General features: G+C 46.5%; 1 protein-coding gene, 1 non-coding gene and 1 pseudogene across 4 annotated transcripts; all 3 read left to right on the top strand.

Annotated features, from left to right (window-relative positions):
* Window positions 1-10,894: 10,894 nt before the first annotated feature.
* Window positions 10,895-11,993, top strand: LOC123041358 (protein PYRICULARIA ORYZAE RESISTANCE 21). Of its 3 annotated transcripts, none has more exons than XM_044463983.1 (2): window positions 10,895-11,019; window positions 11,167-11,993. In XM_044463983.1, exon 2 carries the CDS (start codon window positions 11,170-11,172, stop codon window positions 11,698-11,700), a length of 531 nt encoding a protein of 176 aa, XP_044319918.1. In that variant the 5' UTR covers window positions 10,895-11,019; window positions 11,167-11,169; the 3' UTR covers window positions 11,701-11,993. The 3 variants fall into 3 exon arrangements, with proteins under 3 accessions (XP_044319918.1, XP_044319919.1, XP_044319917.1); XM_044463984.1 differs by having other exon boundaries at window positions 10,899-11,048; window positions 11,170-11,993; XM_044463982.1 differs by having other exon boundaries at window positions 10,899-11,048.
* A 5,504-nt stretch (window positions 11,994-17,497) lies between these two features.
* Window positions 17,498-17,577, top strand: LOC123047742 (small nucleolar RNA SNORD36). Its single transcript, XR_006423109.1, has one exon. It is a non-coding gene; the product is annotated as a small nucleolar RNA SNORD36 (small nucleolar RNA).
* Window positions 17,578-17,768: 191 nt separating this feature from the next.
* LOC123047741 (uncharacterized) lies at window positions 17,769-17,842 on the top strand (annotated as a pseudogene).
* Window positions 17,843-19,534: the final 1,692 nt, after the last annotated feature.

The following is a 19,534-nucleotide window of genomic DNA, read 5'->3' as shown; positions in this document are numbered from 1 at the left end:
AATATGCACTGTCATGTTCACACTCGCGTTTTGCAGCATAAAGTTCAAAGAGGTCTAGGTCTTGGACTCTTGGAGAAGAGAGTTACAACTATATGTGCAGTAAATCTTGAAATACTGAAATTTTCACAACGATACCTTATACCTCGTCACTATCTAATCATTGCTACTCCTAGCAGAGTAGCTGTCCTCTTCCTGAGCCGATTTCTACTTTGCAATGGCGACCTTCTAGGTAGAATCTACTACACTCAGGTAGCATGCTGCCGTGACCAACTCAGTATGTCTTATTGGTCCGTCGTAATGGAACTGCAACCAACATTTCTCCTACCAGTCCTTTGATCCATCAGTTTCCTAACCCTTGCAACATCCTCCCACCTGCCAGCATCTGCATATATCCCGGCCAGGACAGAGTATACCCCGCCGTCTTCAGGGTTGAGCTCCAGCAAATGCCTTGCTGCAACCTCTGCTGCCTCCACATTCCCGTGCATTCGACATCCAGCGAGTATACCTCCCCAGACGTAAGTATCCCCTTTCGTCGACATCTTCTCGACCATCTTCATTGCTTCCTCGATGAGCCCGGCTCGACCAAGCAAGTCGGCCATGCATCCATAATGCTTAAGCTCCCGAGACACGCCATACTTGCCTTCCATATCGGAGAAGATCCTCTTTGCCATGTCAACCAGGCCGGCATGGCTGCAACCGATCAACACCCCTAAGAAGGTGACTCCGTCTGGTCGAACCCCCTCAACCAGCATGCGGTTGAAGTACTTGACTGCCACTGTGCCATGCCCGTGCATTGCCAGCCCGACGATGAGCGCATTCCAGGTGAACACATTCCTCACAGGGCACCAATCGAACACCTCCTGGGCAACCTCAACACACCCACATTTTGCATACAAATCAACAAGCCCTGTGCACAAGAACACGTTTGGCCGGGACCTGCTTTGCATTACATACTCATGGACCTCCCGTCCCTTCTCCAGCGCCCCGAGATGTGCGCAGCATGACAGCACTGCAGTCAGTGCAACATCGTCTGGCCCCAATCCCTCGCCCCTCATCCTGTCAAACAGCGCCACCGCCTCCTCCCATTGCCCGACCTTCGCACACCCTGCTATCACCGTGCCCCAGGACACAGCGTCCCGCTGCGGCATCCGATGGAACTCCTTCATGGCAAGCCCCAGTCGCCCAGCCTTGATGTATCCGTCCATCAGAGCATTGTACGAGATGACGTCCGGTGTGGGCATTTCGTCGAACACCCTGCGCGCGGAGTCTGGCAGCCCGTTCTTGCTGTACAGGGAGACGAAGGCGTTGGCGACGTGCGCGAACTGGAGGAGGTTGCGGGTTACCGCGACGGCGTGAAGGGAGAGTGCGAGCGGGAGGTGGAGGAGTAAGGAGGAGGCGGCGGAGACAGCGAGAGGGAGGGAGCGGCGGATGGGGGGCACCGAGAGGCGGAGGGAAGAGCGGAAGAGGAGGAGAAGTGCGTAGGGGCCTCGGGCGCACTCGAGGCGGGAGTAGGCGGCAAGGAGGAGCGTGTGGGTGTAAGGGTCGGGGAGGGAGAGGTGGCCGGCGACGACGGCGAGGGCGTGCGCTGTGAGGAGGCGTCGGATGGGGAGCCGGGCGTGCCGGCGGGGGAGGGAAAGGACGTTGGGGAGGGAATGGTAGGGTGGAGGGAGGGTTGGAGGTGGTGGCGCCATTTTCGCTCTTGGAACTTGGGGATGGCGGGCATTTGAAGATGAGACATTTGGGATTCAAATAATTCAGAAACTTAAAATTATGAAGTTTCATAAGTAGAAAATATAAATCCGATCTATATGAACTGAACGCGGAGGAGGGGAAAACAAATGAAGATCAGAATGGAGGTCTTGTATTTGTTGGGAATAATCACCTGAAGCTTGCCTTGTTCTTATTCTCAACTGATATTTTTTGGGAAGAAACTTGCAACCCATAATTCATCATGGCAGTAAGAGAATATCAGAGGTAACAAAAATTACAACCAGATCCATGTACCACCTGGCGACGACTACAAGCATTGGAGCGAGCTGAAGGCGCGCCGCCGTTATCACCCCTCCCTCACCGAACCCAGGCAAGCCTTGTTGTTGCAGACAACCGGAAAATCATCGTGCTAAGGCCCACAAAACCAGTGCACCGGGATAACAACCATCGTCGATGGAGAGAGTCGTAGATCAAAAGAATCAAACCTGTAAACACATGAACAAAGACTTGATCCAAACATATCCACCGAAGACTAGCACCAATCGAATCCAACAGGATCCGACAGAGACATACCTCCACACACCCTTTGACGACGCTAGACATACCGTCGAGACGAGGATTGAAGATGGGAGACATTATATTATTTATTCCTACCGAGGAACATCACCGCCGCCACTTATGCCCAACCAAGGCGTTGAATCAAATAAGAATAAGAGTGGGGTCCCTCCCACCAACGGGTCCGAGGTCCTTTGCATCCCTAGGCTTAAAGGCCATCAGTGGCGGGGCAGACCAGCCTCTTGTTCTCTACGAGGAAGAGCTCTTGTACTCCAAATGTGCAAAGCCCTCTAATTTAGTCTCATATGCTTCACAAAACTTATATCTGGTCCTAGGTACGACTTTACAGGATTGAAACTAGATGAAAGTGGAAGGGATATATACATTGGGCCTTCGGCCAAACTTCTGCAAACTGATAGGCGCCTAGATATTCCATGTGAATCAATCCGGACAATTCAGCCGCTAGGATTTGCGTGAGTTGACTTGGTGCTGGTGGCTGCGACGTAGGCTTCAGGACCAGTGTAGTCCAGGCCCGTGTATGAGCGTTCTCGATCTCGACCCGGACAATCCGACCACCTAGCGATGGTTGGGGCAAGGCTAGGTTCGGATAGCCTAGCGTAGTATCCAGTGCACTCGGTGTGGACCCGACTATATGAAGATTTAGTCCAGACTGCTTTGCCTCCAACCAGTGGCATCCCTTTCCATTCTTCTTCAACTCCTTGCTCCATTGTTTTTGATAGCTCACCATTCATGACAAATGGCTCGTCAACTCCTTGCTTCTTATACATCAACTCATGGACCCATGAAGGCTAGCGTGGAACACCAATCTTTTTTTTGGATAATGTGGAGGCGCCATAAACGCCTTTCAATTGATTCTCAAGCACATGTTACATTGGTAATATTACAATGCCTGATTGATAGATTACCTAGCTTCAAAAGCATAGCACATTGATAACCTGAGTGAGCAATGCTACCGCAAGACGCTGTAGGATTATCTGTAAATTGAGAAAGATAGGCTTGAGTTGCACAGTCATGTGCCCTGTGGTTTTGTTCCCTGGTAATATGCATTATCTTGACTTGAGTATGACTTGTGGCATAGAAAAAGGCTGTAAAATGGCTTCTGATCTCCTATTGCCCAGGTTTATTTAGAAGGTCTTTAGAAGAAGCCGCCTGAGCGAGAGTCTGATTACCCATCATGAAAGTAATCTCCCCTGTTGTAGTTGTTGGGGCTATCCGAGCAGCCATTTGAAGTGCTAGCGCTTCTCCTTGTAGAGGTTAACTGACTTGCATACCTGCAACTGAGATGCTGATGTTGCTTTCTTATTGTTCTCCCTCTATCTGAATGTATATCCCAATTCCTGTAGTGCTTGAGCTTTCGACTTCCATGCTGCATCTGTAAAGACTTTATAGCCTAATCATGTAGTGTGTATTGCCTATGTATCATTTTCCTACTGTGAATTTGGCCCTTAGTTCCTGTTTGGTCGCTCTTTTATGGCGTTGGATTTTGTTCCTTCCATGTCGAGGGCTTGCTTGGTTTTTTAGAATAGCTTGCATAAATTGAAATAGGAGTGAAATTTTTCCTGCCAAACAAAGCATTAGCCTTCCAAATGCTCCACATGTAGGCCATAATGTTAGTGAGGGAACTCCAATCTTATACATTAACATTTTAATTCCTTTAGTGTCAATGAGATCTACAAGATAAAGCTTTCGAGTAAGGACTTTTTGTGAATTAAAAAACCTCATTCATTAAGGAGCGTTCACATAGTCAGATTGGAAAAGAGGGCTAATCTCATCACCCCCAGTAGCCAAACAGCCGTATGAGGCAAGGATCTACCCATCTGGGCTAGAGCATGACTGACTTTGTTCTGCTCACGATGCACATGTGATAAGGATAAATCTCTACCATAGTTTTGGATTTTCTTAGCATCTCCTATCAACCCAGTCAATGTGGACTTGTCCTCGTCCGACCAGGGACTTAGATGACTTTGTGTCATGGCGGCGTAAAAAGTATAGTCTTTTTTTATGAAAACTGCTTATAGGCTGGTGTCTAAACTAAAAGCCCAATATTGCCCACAAGCATCTAGCATCTAGCTCCAGCAATGCAGTGGATGACTGAAGGATATGTGACTTGATCTAGAAGGTAGGAGTACATGAAAACGTTAGGATCCTTGTCAGACGGGCAGCCACGAGCACTCTTCCAACAAAAATAAATAAATGGATAGGGTATGCAAAATATGCGCTTGCTCAAATGAAGATGATTTTCACACTATTATTGTATGCACAAAGAGTATAACTTTGAGAAAGTTGTGACGCAGAATGGAAATTGCCGTCCGAATCTTTGTCGAGGCGGACTGGTGATGATAGGCCTTAGTCTTGTTAAGTGCATGTAGATGGGGAGTCTTTTCCCCCGGTGACAGATTCAAAAAAAGTGCATGCAGTGATGCCATGAAATCAAGGACACTTTTATTGCTCTTGTGTAGTTGGCATCTACACAATGACGAGTTGACGACGTGCATGGGAATGCTAAAGGTTTGTTGAATCTGTCAGGTTCCTAGTGAAGCATGATGTAGAGTGTAACATCCCAGAGTGTTTATTGAATGTTATCATCATTGCATCCGCATCATATAATAATTTGATATTTTATTTCACCATTTTGTCGAATGGACATAAATCCCCCTCCATTTCGATGTTCTAGTCCGAGACTCACCCCCAAACCTTGCACCCACTCTTTTGTGACTTTTGTGAGCTACCATTATTGTTTCACAATTTTAGCCCAAGGTTATCTATCACACGTAGTTCAAACCCTATTTATTCAACAAATAGAGATATTTTCTAAAATAGATATCGAGTGAGCTCTGAATGGCTTGAATCACAAGAATCATAATTTGTGGCTTATAGTCTAGTGAGACTACGTTTAAAATTTCAAGTCAATCGGAGTTTGTTTGATTCCCCAATGATTAAACATGAGGTCGCTATAGCCGGTTAAATAATAAATAAATTTGGCACTAAATTTGCTAAACATGCTTGGCCTTCCCTCTCACCTAACATAGCTCAATGGCCCACCTAGCCCCACATACCCCTAACTATATAATGCAACATCATTCCTCCATTTTAGGGCAAAACACTAAAATCTAGAAAACAAATCTCACCTAACTAAACCCAGCAGCCAACCCTACCCCTCTCTCAGATCTAGCACCTCCACCCGAAAACCCTAGCTCCATTCCGTCCAAACCCTACTCGTCGCAATTTGGACCGTCAGATCCATATCGACATCCTCTAGCACGCCCAGCTGCCCATGAACTGCTCCCACAGGTACACGGCCCACTTTGACCCTTTACCGGTCCTTTTGACCCATTTGAAATACTATTACTACTGACTAATAAAATCAAGAGATTGCAAATCCCTTTGTTTATTTTACTTCCCTTTGCAATGGACCATTAATGGAGGAAATCGAAGCCTAAATGGAGAATCTGAAGTTAGGTGGAATCCATCATAGTCGAGGATCCCTGCATGACGGTAAGTGCCTTGGTTGGCAATAGAATTGTGATGCAGGTTGCTGATCGGTCAAGAGGTTATTAGGACGCAACCCCCACATATATACATTGACAAAACATACGTAGCGATGTCTACTAGGACCAAGTTGGATATTTAGATGAAAACACAAATGCAAGTATACGGTTGGAAGTAAGACCTTAAGCCTGACCTATTTTTCTAATTATTTGTTCTCTCTAAAACTATGCATTTTTGGTCCTGAAAGCTGGAACTCTTTACGATGATAGAAGCTTGCAAGAATCACCTCTCAGTTAGCAATCCTGCCCGTGGTTTCGACCACCCGAACTACACCACTCCACAGCCAGACCTCGATCTGTCACCAGCCAGCCCACTGGGCCCAAGGTCAGCGCAACCCTTCCCATCCTCGCCTTGCTACTAGGCCTTGGCCTAGTAGTACTGCCATTAGTTACCGCCATGGGCGTACTTGACTATGTCGCACCTAGTTTTTTCCCCCTTTAGCGTCCCGTTTAGTCTGTTTTGATGCGCATATATTATTCTGTGTTTTAGTAATTTTATACTCCCTCCGTTTCTAAATATTTATCTTCTTAGATATTTCAAATGGACAACCACATACAGATGTATATAGACATATTTTAGAATGTTGATTCACTCATTTTGCTTCGTATGTAGTCACATGTTGAAATCTCTAGAAAGACAAATATTTAGGAACGGAGGGAGTAAAACTTATCTTACCATTTCCCCGGGTAAAAGTAATGGTAGCAATCAAACCTAGAAATTTAGCACCAGTGTCAAATTGTAAGGGCTTCTTCAACACCGTCCATCAAAATGGGCACACAAAACATGAGCAACAACATCTGGACATGTCCGTGGACCGTGCTAGCACAACCGGCCATCAAACCTGATGCACGGAAAAAGCGCACACGCCATTTTCCTTAATACCAATATTTTTTTACCTATCAAAAGTGTCCAACCCTAGAATACTCTTCATCAGCCATGGGCACGTCCCTATCCCACATCCAGCTTTTTGCCAGGGATGGGCACGTCCGTGTCCCACCTCCTACTATTCCACGTCGGATTCCTCTGCCTGGCCGTAACATAGTCCATGGAGGTGAGGTCGTTGGTCGAGTAGGATGGGCGGGCCTCATCATCATTGCGGCCTGACACAAACAATGCTAAGCTGACGATGGTGGCAGCCCTCCCATTCGCTAATGCGCGTGCCACCTCCGTGTCTGCCTCCACTATGATATGCTTGAATTTGGAGGTTGTCCGCCACCTCATTGGCGGGGTGGAGCCACCGCTCACCACAGATGGTGCGAGCGTGACGCACAAACTCATAGAGTGCAAGCTTCTCATCGATGAAGCCCATATCCTCCAAGACCATGGTTGCAACGGCCTACCCGCCCAAGATCTGGCCCTCCACGAGCCAGTGTTGTAGGTTGTGCCGCTGCTCCTCCTGCAGCATCCAGAACATGGAGACCGATGGAGCCGCCTGCTCCTCCTACGCCATGAAAGCATCAAAGTGTGTCTGCGCTATGGTGAATCCCATGACTGGAGCGGGCGCCTGCTCCTCATTATACATGTCCTTCATCGTTCGGTCCTCATCATTCCATCTCTGCTCCCACGAGCTGGAGGCATTCCTGCCTCAATGCGGTGCGCGCACTCGTCTTCCCAGTCATGCACAAGCTCCGCGGTCTCGTGCTGGTGCCGTGGTGAGAGATTCTTGAACAATACACATTCAGTCTTGGCCATTGCGCCGACAGTCATGGGAAGGAGGAGGAAGGGGAGCAGTGGTGCGCCGACGGAGGTCAGACGAAGGGAGATGGGGCTCAGACGTGCCGCGGTTTGTGCCGGTCAGGCGAAGCGCAATTTAAATAATGGGTGCCCAGGGGAGCGGAGCAATGTCTTGAATATGCCGACTAGGTGGAGCAATGACTTCTCATTCGTCGCGCCAGCGTGAATGCTTGCCAGACGGATAGACTGCAGCCTGCTTGAATGTCATAGGAATCTGTCTTGTCGCCCATCCGGTCATGCTCGATTTGGACCGACATGAACACAACGCCAAGAGCGAGCGGCGGTCAGACCGTCGAATACCGATCACGTCCGCTTTGGACCAACATGAATGCGACGCGGAGAGAGGAGTATTGGTTGGGGAAGGAAAAGAGATATGGTTTTGTGTGGGTCAGGGGTGTCGGACGCCTATGTGACGGAGGTTCAGACACCCAGATACCCCCCAACTTTTCTTCCAGTTTACAGAAAGCCGGACGTGTGGGCCTGCCCACGAACGATTGATGGACGATATTGGAGGGCACAAAGTGTACAAACCACACAATCCGGATATTTACAGACGGTTTGATGCACAACGTTGAAGATGCCCTAAGTACATGGCAAATTTGGCATCACAAAAGCCCTAAGTAGCACGCGTGCTCTACTTAGATTCTGGCAATATTCTTTATGACTTAACAATTGTTGTGGACCTAGAATAATTTTGATGTAGGATAGAACCCTAGACGCCTGATCTTTCACGATTGGAGTGGGATCCCTCGAAGAACATGATGAACACAGGGAAAAACAGAGAGAAATCACAAGCGAAAACACTCAAGAACGAGTCCAATCACACATCCACCAGACAATCAAACACACAAGATCCACAAGGTACATGAACAACAATGAGAAATATACAAGCTAGAGTCCATCCCAAATCCAACGGAGATGGGGGCTTGAATCCTAGAAGGATCTTCCCACGAAGGGGGGCTTGAATCCCTCGGGATCTTCTCACATGGAGGTCTTGAACTCCATGGGAGTGGTCTCTCTCTCTCAAGAGGAGGAGGTAGGAGCAAAGCTCACCTAAGAATGAGCTATCATATTTGCTTCCCCTAGAAACGAGGTGGAGGAGGTCTATTTATAGCCCAAGGGGCGAATGGGTACACGGGCCTTGACCCAAGTCATGCGCGCAGGCAAGGGCCGGATGATCCGGCTTCATGGTGAAGCTTCGGGTGTCGTCGGCGCAGTTATCCAGTTGATCTAGGGGAGGTCCGGATGATCCGGACGGACGTCCGGACCTCCGGCCTGACTCCAGTAGCCGCTCCATCTTCTTCTCCTTTCTTCCGTCTTCTCTTCCACGCTTCCCTCGCGGATGGTGTAGGTGTTCCTTGGCGCTTGCACTCCTCCTCGTCGTCCGTGAAGCTCCAGCAATGCCTATGCATGCACATGAGTGGAGTGTCAAGTAGTATACCATCCTCGAAGGGGTCAAGTGAACACGTGTAAAGGAGAAGATTCACCTTTATGTATGAGAAGTAGAGGTCGCACGTGTCACTTGCCAAACAGACTCTTGACATGGTGATGTCCGTAGGATGCTCCACATCAAATTTTGTGGAATCCAATAAAATATATGTTATACTTAAACTTATATATTATTTTTGCTACACTTTCAAAATAATAGAGATGATGCTCTCAAGTTTGAAAGGCAACCATGTGTTAGTTGGTAAAAAGCGTTGCGTTTCTATGGGCATCTCTAGTCGAACCCTCAAAATTTAGCCCTTCAAAAGCTGTTTCAAATCTTATCTCCTCAATAAAAAGTGGTTCCTAGCTTAACTCTTAAAGTTGAACTCCCTAAAAATATTCTGCATATTTCAAACACAAATTTAAATTACTCGATTTCATAATTAAATAAAGGTAGCACATCATACATTGCATAATTAGATGGTTTATCACCACCTAGCATACTTTAAACTACATAGCATAACTAGACAACTTTAAATTGCTCATCATCGTTGAAGATCTCGTCCCAATTCACGCCGGAGTCGGAAAGCCAGAGGGTCCGGCTTCATCGGCGTTGTTGCCACGCTTCTTGGAATCGGGCCACTCTTCTTTCGCGGTGACTAGCTCCGGATTCTTTGCGATGGGCTAAGCCATATAGGTCTTGTCGATAGCTCGGCCTCGAGCTGATTAAATTTCAAGCAGTCCTGCTCCTCCTCAGCGCGGGAGACCTCTCTAGCGGGAGGCTCGATGAAGTCCTGGGCGGGGCCACCTTCGCCCGGGCGAGTAGCGACATACCACACGCCGCCTGCAACATGGACTGGTATGTGTGGAGCCACCGCTTCTCCGCATGTTCGAATTGTGGATCTCCGCTGCCGAATCGCCCTAGGCCGCATGCCGGTACTTCTCCAGCAGCAGCGATGACTGAGACATGGATCTCGAGCGGGAGGTGGCGGCGGGTACTCGGGTGGCTGCGCCGACCCATTCCGGACGAAATGCGAATACGGGGTGGCCCTCCTCATCTACGAGCTCATGGTAGCAGCCATGACTAGATTCATCGATTCACATGATGTCGGTAGGCGGTGGTCAATCAAAGTGTGCAGGAGGATGGCGGGGGCTGCACGGTGGCCGACGGGGGAAAGGAAAGCGGCGGAGGCAAGAAAGTTGGTGCCTGCGTGGAGGCAACCGAGCTAGGGAGAGTGACATCCAAGCCACAAAGGGAATCTTTTTTGCTGAGAAGTGGCTTCGGCCGCTCAAATTTGAGGCGCAACCGATATGCCGCCTTCTTTCTTGAGAAGTTAAACTAGATGAGAGTTTGGCTATAGTTGCCGTGAACATGTCTATGCATTCTAGGCCCTATTCGACAACACTCGACTCCTCCAGGACGGAGCGGAGCGCCGGATTAGCAGCTTCCTAAATTACAACTACATGATGCAGAGGCTCTTAGTCCTACAAATTCGTCCGTGTCATCAATTGTCGTTGGCTTTTCCTTTTCTTTGCAGGAGCATAAACTCTTGTAAGACGTGCGATTCCAGTACACCGGTCGATGCAGAGGCAACATCCATTTCGGTTCGGCATATAGGCCAACGTTGATTTTATTTATTTTTATTTTTTACAGTTGCTGTTTCTTCGTCGTTCCACTAATTGTCACCGCTCCATGTCCTGGCTTCACGGCGGCGGCATTAAATGTTCAACAGAATTTGTCAACCGTTGAGATGTGATCCGACACCCGATACGGGGGGATCGCTCGCCATCTATTCGCGCCGCACCAGGGTTTCAGAATGGCATTTTTTTTTTTTGCGAATAGAATAGCATTCAAGACCGATCCGTCCCGACGTGATCTCGCCACCAAACCAGATGCAAACCATAGGAGAAAACATAAACACCTTCGTCCTGGTCGGACGCAGCGGCCACAGCTCCACTACTTCCTCTCCGGCATCTACTTAAGATCTTCAAAGGTTTTTCTTGCGATAAGGAACTGCAAAGGTGAGCTTACTTCTTCTGCTTCTGCAAAGGTGAGCTTACTTCTGTTGCGCTTCTCCCTTCGGCTTTGTTGAATCCAGAACCAGGAGAAACATGACGCTGGATCGTGGGCGCAGCCGTTCCTGAGCCGAGGTGTATCTTGATGTGCAGAAGATGCCGACGTTGAGCATCACGGTGGACATGGGGTGCAGCCGCTGCAGCGCCAAGATTCAGAGGGTCCTATCCTCCATCCAGGACCGAGGCAAGTTTGTCATCGAGAAGATCGTGTACGAGGATAAACGGGTGCTCGTGTCGGGGCCCTTCGACGCCGACAAGCTGACATGCAAGCTCTGGTGCAAGGCCAGCAACGTCATCAAGAACATTGAGGTCGTCAAGCCGCCGGTGGTAGCCAAGCCGAAGGACGACCCTCCCAAGCAGAAGAAGCAAGACGAGAAGCCCGAGACCAAGCCAGCCCCGTGCAACCAGCTGGTCCCGTACGCGTACCCGTACCCGCTGCCGTACCCATCGGCGTGGCCGTGTGGCTGCGGTACGCCGTGCTGCGAGGGCCACTCCAAGCCGCCCCCTCCGGCGCCGGCGCCCACGTGCCAGTGCCCGGCCTACCCGCCGTACCAGCAGCCGATGCCCATGCCGTGCACGCCGATGGTCATCTGCGAGGAGAGCCCGCCCGCCTGCTCCGTCATGTAACTGCGTGTATGTCCCTGCTCGACGGTGTACACCACCTCTTTGAAGCCTCCATGTATCCAGTCCATGAGTGATTTGTTTGTAATTCTTCCAATATATTTCCTTAAACGTCTTCGAGCTTAATGCTTTCTGTCGAATAAGTGAACGTTGTATATATGTTGCTTAAGGAATCAGGAATCCCCAAGCAGCCTAGAGCAATTTTCACCTTGTTCAAAAATCCTTTACTCTTAGGATTTGAAAATACAATGCCCTGTTTTACTTTTATAAAGTGTAATGCATTTCTTTCACCACTTAAATTACAATGCCTACCCAGGCCTGAATCTGGGAGCTATTGATCTTCATGGCACTGATTCTGACATCCCCGGTGGAGGTGGTTAAGGCGGCCATTGATGCTATTTCACTACAAGAAATATGTTAACTAGTGACCTTCTGTGAGTGACCTGGAAGAATCGGTCATAGATCTATGACCATTTCAAACTAATTGGTCAAAAGCTGTTTGGGGGGCTCCAAACCCTAAACTATAACGACCATTTTGATCAGAAATGTCGTAATTTCCTTACACGAAATGGTCATAAAGCAGATCCGCCTTATTTCTAGCTGATCATGACCAATATAGATGGTCATAACCTTGTAAATTGTGGTGGGTTGCTATGACTAGGCGCCACCTCATCAGTTTTGCCTATGTGTCATGTCCATGTGATAGTTTTTGCCCTAGGTTGTGAAGCAACCTATATTTCTGTCATTCCCAAAATTCCCAAAAAAATCTCATAAATTGTTTGGGTCATATCTTCGTCAAATATATAAAAAACCTTCCTTGCCTAGTTCAAAAATAATTCAAAAATATTCATTTTCCTATTCTGTTCAGAAAAACACTTTGTGAAGGAAGTACCACTTTGGCATGTCCAAATGGTATCCATTTTCTACGGTGCTTTCCTATGTCCAAATAACCATCCTCCACCAAATGCCAGCTCAATCCATTCATTATTTTGAGCCCAGCTTCAACATTCGTATTTATGTCCAGTGTGGTACTTTGCAAAGCAAGTACCACCTAGGCTCCTCCTTTTGAGCTGAAAATTTGTGAAGACGGCCTTCTTAGTAACTGATCATTCTCAGCCAAAACTCACGTCCATTGGCCATGTGCATTTCCTGTACCGCTAATCAAACACTTGGCTGCTTATTCATGTTTGAGCATCGATCGGTCTCCTCGTGAGAATCTTATGTTGTGATTTTCTTTCTAGCACCTACCTGAGGAGTGCCCAACCCACTAGACATGCCTAGGCCGCCCAGAACACATGGCAACGCCACGGTCACACGGGGCGCATGCGAGTTTACGCGCTATAGAGTTGGGGCCCTTGGCCAACGTCCAAAACTCGACGTATCGCCACCAAACCATGTATTTATGATTAAATAGGTACTTATATAACTAAAAATGATTTTTGAAAAAAATAAATAGCAAACTATGAGGCAACTGCAGTTCAAATTTGACCCGCTTCCTACTGAATCGGCGGGAACTTGTCTTTTTCACCAGAGGTGGATCAAAACTTTTGACACCCAACCATTTTGTCAATTGTGCATTAAACATGGTCTAGTATTTTAGGAAATTGATTTGGTTCAATTTTGCAACAAATATATGGTAGGTCATTCACAAAAAAAAACTCATTTCGGGCACTCAGAAAATGGAAAATGAATTTTCCGTGCAAAGAAAATGAAAACTCCCTTAGGCAACATTGTTTGTAATTCCAAGATGCACCCTTGTGCACAATATGAGATCATTTGAACAAACTATGCCATGAGTGTGGCCATAAGATTGACCATTTGGCTTGAAAGCCATGAATCTTCACGCATGATAGCTCGTTTCTGAGAACACTTTTTAAAAATAATTACCATATTACAAGTTTATTATTTTTCCTGTAAACTTGGTCACATATAATGACACAATGCGAAGGTTTTCCGATTTTTTGATTTTTTGATTTTTTTTATACCCATTTCAAAATGCGGTCAAAACGACGGGCTTGACAGTTCCTAGCTAGTGGTTGAATCTTGGAAAACTTTTGATGTTTCTCTAATTAAATAGATAATTATGTACCTAGAAACGATTTTTGGAAAAAATAAAGAGCAAACAATGAGGTAGACACAGTTCAAATTTGACCCGCTTCCAACTAAATCGGTGGGAATTTGTCTTTTTCACGAGAGGTGGATCAAAACTTTTGACACCCAACCATTTGGTCAATTGTGCATTAAATATGACCTACTATTTTATAAAATTGATTTGGTCCAATTTTGTAATAAATATATTGTAGGTCCTTCACAAAAAAAAAACTCATTTCGGGCACTCGGAAAATGGAAAATGAATTTTCCGTGCAAAGAAAATGAAAACTCCCTTAGGCAACATTGTTTGGAATTTCAAGATGCACCATTGTGCACAATATGAGATTATTTGAACAAACTATGCCATGAATATGGACATAAGATTGATCATTTGGTATGAAAGCCATGAATCTTCACGCATGATAGCTCATTTATGAGAACACTTTTTTAAAATAATTGCCGTATTACAAGTTTATTATTTTTCCTGAAAACTTGGTCACATATAATGACACAATGTGGATGTTTTCCATTTTTTTCATTTTTTTGAATTATTTATGCCCGCTTCAAAATGCTGTCAAAACAGCAGACATGATCGTTCCTAGCTAGTGGTTGAATCTTGGTTTTTTTCGGTGTTTCTCTGATTAAATAGATACTTATGTACCTAGAAATGATTTTTGGAAAAAATAAAGAGCAAACTATGAGGCAGTTGCAGTTCAAATTTGACCCGTTTCCTGCTGAATCGGCGGAAATTTGTCTTTTTCACCAGAGGTGGACCAAAGCTTTTAGCACCCAACCATTTGGTCAACTAAACATTAAATATGACATATGATTTTATAAAATTGATGTGGTCAAAATTTGCAACAAATATTTGCTAGGTTTTTCATAAAAAAATCATTTTGGGCTCTCGAAAAATAATTCTCTTACAAAAAACTTATTTCTGAGAATACTTTTTTATGATATTTGCATTATTCAAAGTTTGTTATTCTTACTGAAAAGTAGGTCACACTTGGTGACACAATGCAAAGTTTTTTGTTTTCTATATGTTTTTATAAATTTCCTAGGCCGTCAAATAGCAGACATGATTTAACATCTTATTTTCAATCGATTATGACCAATTTAAATGGTCTTAAAATCATCAAAGGGATACTGCGTTTTGATTGGTCCAAAACCATCTCACGCGGATCATGGATTAGCACCGTCGGATGCGCCCGGATCCAACGGCAACCCACACCCCCCTCATCGCTCTCGCCCCCTCCCTCTCATCCTAGTCCACCCATGAAACCACGAAACCCTAGCTCACTTTTATCACCATCGCCGCTGCCGCTCCCGCTCCCTTTTCCCCCGCCGCCGCATGTCTCCTCCCATCGTACTCCTCCTCCCTCGTCCTCGTCTCGTCGTCGCCACCACCTCCTCCCCGTCCCCGGCCTCCTTCCGCGGTGCACGATCCCCTCCCCCTCCCCTCCCGATCCCACCCACCAAACCGATCCCGATCCAGTCCAGATCGAGAGAGAGCAAGCCCCCTCCCGCGATTCCCGCCGCCGCCACCCCCACCCACCACCGGCGACCTCGTCTCCGCCACACACCCTCTCCCGTAGCCTTCACCCCCCAGACCCACCAGTCCAGGCACGACCATGGCGTCGCGGCCGGCTTTCTTGCCGGCGCGCGCGTGTGTGCTTCACGCTGGCCACGGGCCCCCTCGCGCACTTGCTCCCCTCCTCCCCGCCCCGCCCTGCGCTCTAGATCCGGACCAGACGAAGCCATGGTGAATCCCGTCGCGGCGGCCGCTGATCCCATCTCCTCGCCTCCGCCCGACCCTCGCCACCAACCCTCGCCGTCTCCACCTCCTTGCCCCATCTCCTCGTTCCAATCTCCTCGCCGTCTCCTCGTCCCCATCTCCCTGCAGAGGGACCGTGAGCTCGGCCGGCGGGATCCTCTTCGGTTTCTGGTGAGCTCTCCCCCACCCTCTCTGCTGCTTCTCTTCTCATGGACCCGCAGCATGCTCTGCTACTTTTCACACTAGGATTTACCTCCACTTTCCGATATTCCTCTTACGGTTTGGCTAATCCCTGCGATTATCTGCAGATCGCGACTATGGGTACCTGCAGAGGCATCGACCTGGCGCTCCTCGCGGCCGTGCTACTGCAAACCCTCCTCCCGGCATCCGAGGCAGAGGGCCTGGTGCGGAACACGCTCAAGAAGGTCACCGTCCGAGGCAGATTCATCTGTACTCTTCCTCTTTGCTTTTTTAACTATCGCTCAGTTGGCTGGCTGCTCATTGCTCGCAGCCCATCGGGGTTCGAGGCTTGGCCTCCCCATGGTGCTTGGTAGTTATTTTAAATTAAAAAAAACCTCATGTGCTAGTGTCTGTAGGTTGAGTTTTTTAATCATGTGGGAGTTAATTGATACTACAGTAGTCTGTTTAGTCCTAGTTCTTTGCAGGACCTTGTTCTATTAGACTTAGTATAGAAGTATGCTATTCTTGCAGTGTCTATTCTCTCGAAAAATTGAAAACACTTTTCTTAGTGCAATCTTTATATTTGATCATGCACAGATGACAATCGATTATATGAGTGCGGTGAACAACATGTTGATGCAAAGATATGGCTTCTCATCACCAACGGTAATCCATGCCTTTGAGTTTAATTACCATTTCTCTGTATGAAAATTCAGTAGCGAAATTCCTTTCCCACTTTTCGAACTTACGTGGCCCTCTATGCACACAACGAATTCTATAGAATCCCTGGGAACATATAAACTTCTCGAGCCCTGCCAAGATCCACCTGGATTCTTTCCTGTCAGTCTTCAACATAGCTGGCCTGCACGACGAGCTGTACCACAATGGTAGGGAGCACAAAATGTTCTTACGAGTCATTTCGCAGAGAAGCTGGCTTGACCCGCAGCATTCTGATTTAAACCATCGTGTTCATTCATTCATGTTTCCTTGCTTGCTTGCAGTTGCATTGACATCGGGAGAAAGCACCTTTGTCGATGAAGGAGTGGTGGCGGCAGCAAGAACTCTACCGACATGGTTGGACGGTGACCTTCCTGGTCGGACGGTGACCTTCCTGTCAACCTAAACATCCATAGCACCACACGCCTCTCCAGTGGCGAGGAGGCACATCAGCACGTCCTCCTCGGCGGTGGCGTAGCTGACACCCTCTGCTCTGAGGAGGAGGGCGACATCGTGTCGCTCAAGAACTACATGAAACGGATTGTACTTTTGGGATATCGGCATCGGCACGCCACCCCAGAATTTCACCTTCATCTCGGTGCGTCCTCCTCCTCGGTGGTGCTGATGCCTTTTTTGTTTTTTGGATTAAGATGGTTTGGCTGTCTGTGAGACTGTGACACAGGGGATTGACGTTGTTTTTGGTGCTTTATTGGTGCAGATTGCGTGCTACTTCCACTCATGCTACAAGGCGGGGGCGTCCAGCACCTGCAAGAAGAATGGTTGGTGTCTAGAAACTGCTGTCACCACCATGCTAGTGATTGTGCTTTACGGTGTTGACATGCTCTATTCCTGTCTGTTTTGCTTGCTGTCAAAGATGGTGTGTATTGTACACATCCCTATGTGATTTATGCACTTCACATGCATTTTCCCCATCACCCACAAACCGTAACATGCTAGTTGTATGTGCTACAACAATTCTTGCACTTGATTTCAAATCATTCTCTGCTCTGTGTGTGCACGTGTGTTAATGATGGATTAGCTGGTCAGATGATGCTACAACAACATATTCCTGAGATTCTCTTTGAGGAATACAAAATCAAGGTTTTTAAGACTGATGGCCAGCCTGTCTAATGTTTGTTTTCTTCTATACACTTGCTCCTTCCAGTAGGCATTGCAAGTGATGTGTTCAAGTGTAGTCCTCTAGTCACATTTTTTAACCAGCACCATATGATTGTAGCATACTTCTAGTTTTAGTCATTTAACATCTTAATTTACCTAGAATGATGAAGTAGTTGCACTTGGTAGATGGGATGAGCAAATGATGATTCATATGATTATTCTGATACATTTGATGTTCAAAATCAAGCTTTTTAAACCTGATACTCAGCCCGTCACAAATCAGTCATCTGCTACTCTTGCTGTGCTGTAGTTTCTTATGATGATTTGAAAGTAAACAGAGTGTAACTATGTTATCCTGTTTTGGTAAAATAGGTGCCAACACCTGGGATCGGTTTGAGATGCGGGTGCACAAGAGGGCGTTCGACCTTGTCAACCAGAAGGTATCCTGAACATTCTTAGATTGCTTTTGTCGCCAAGCCACACAGATCATCTAGTTAGATAGAATCCGCTATGCTAGCGTGATGAATGAACGAACAAACAATAATAGGAACATGGGCACCAGGTTTTAGAGGGCTCGTGATTTTGTGGTTGCAGCAAGCCCGCCTTGTAGGACCGATGAGTTATCCTGTGTATTTTATCTTGCTAGACGAGTTATCCAGCAATACTAGTGCATAGTAGAAAATTATCATAGATCCTGGCTGTAACATGCTTTTGTGATTGTGACTTTGGCTCGCATGATTTTGTGGGGATTTGGTACCAGACTAGAGGTAGAGGACTGACAATTTCTTGCTGTTTCAGACAAGTGCTTTATGGATAGCTGTCTCATATGCATTTTCCATTCCTAATGGTGCTTTTTAATTTCCTTGCCAGGCCAAATAAAAGATGTTGTTCTCGGTGGAGTTGCACTTGAGGATGAGCACAGAGAGAAATTTAATCAAATCCAAAAGGTAGGTTCTTTGTTCTTATCGGATGTTGGCAGATTCTATTTGTTGTGCATATGCCAAGTGTGTCTACCTGATTGTAAACATAACTGCAATACTGTATATATGTTGACAGTCTGGTAAAAACAAACTTGTTGTGGCTGGGTTTATGGATCTTAAAAAAATCATCTATGCTTTCCTTACTCATACAAAACACCTGGCTGTTGTTCTTGTTAATACAAATGTGCATACCATCGGCACCTTCACCAAACAGAAAAGGCTCTAGCCACATATTCCTCTTTACTGAAAACTCATTGTTCTTTTCTAAACTATTGCAAAAATCGAGCAGTGGTACTGATTATATAAATTTAATATTGTCTTGGTAGCTTCACTCGTGTCTGCTACTGATTGGTTTCTGCTTAACCCGTGTGTAGAGGGAGTACTAAACGTCAAGATTTCAATCACCTTGTATACACCAGCAACTTGCTTACACATTTGTCACTTTTGCTTGTGGTAGCCATTATGTGGCTGAATCATGTCTGTGTCTACTAATCATCAGTTAATAGTATTTGGCTTCTTTGCGATGGTCTGGGACTATTTTACGGTGATGTGGATATACTTTCTGATTTAAAGTTACTAATCTGTGGTCTGGTGTCATATTATGGTCTAATATTTTTTGTTTTGACTCTTTTTCTGGTGCGAGGAAAGCTATGAGTAGACGTCAACGATGCCTACTTGTTTGGCTGCTACATTGTTGCATGCGCCGGTCAAGCAAGCACACATGCATATACGTACATGTTAGGATAGTAGTAGATATTCCCTCTGTTCCTGCTATATTCCTGTGTAAGTGTATTTCTGAGAGATGTATTATGTAAACCTATGAGATGTGTTATGTGATGTGATATGATGGATGATTTGAATTTGACATGGAGTTTTCCTGATTTGAATATGAAACAACTTTGTCCAAACATTTCTTTCAGAATCTGAGATCTAATATTGGACAAATAATTGGGCTGGAAAAGGCAACAACCCAACAAGC

Source organism: Triticum aestivum, chromosome 2B, assembly GCF_018294505.1.
Source record: "Triticum aestivum cultivar Chinese Spring chromosome 2B, IWGSC CS RefSeq v2.1, whole genome shotgun sequence".
NCBI classification, from domain to species: domain Eukaryota; kingdom Viridiplantae; phylum Streptophyta; class Magnoliopsida; order Poales; family Poaceae; genus Triticum; species Triticum aestivum.
Note: the sequence above shows the minus strand (reverse complement) of the source record. Positions and strands in the feature narration are given on the sequence as shown.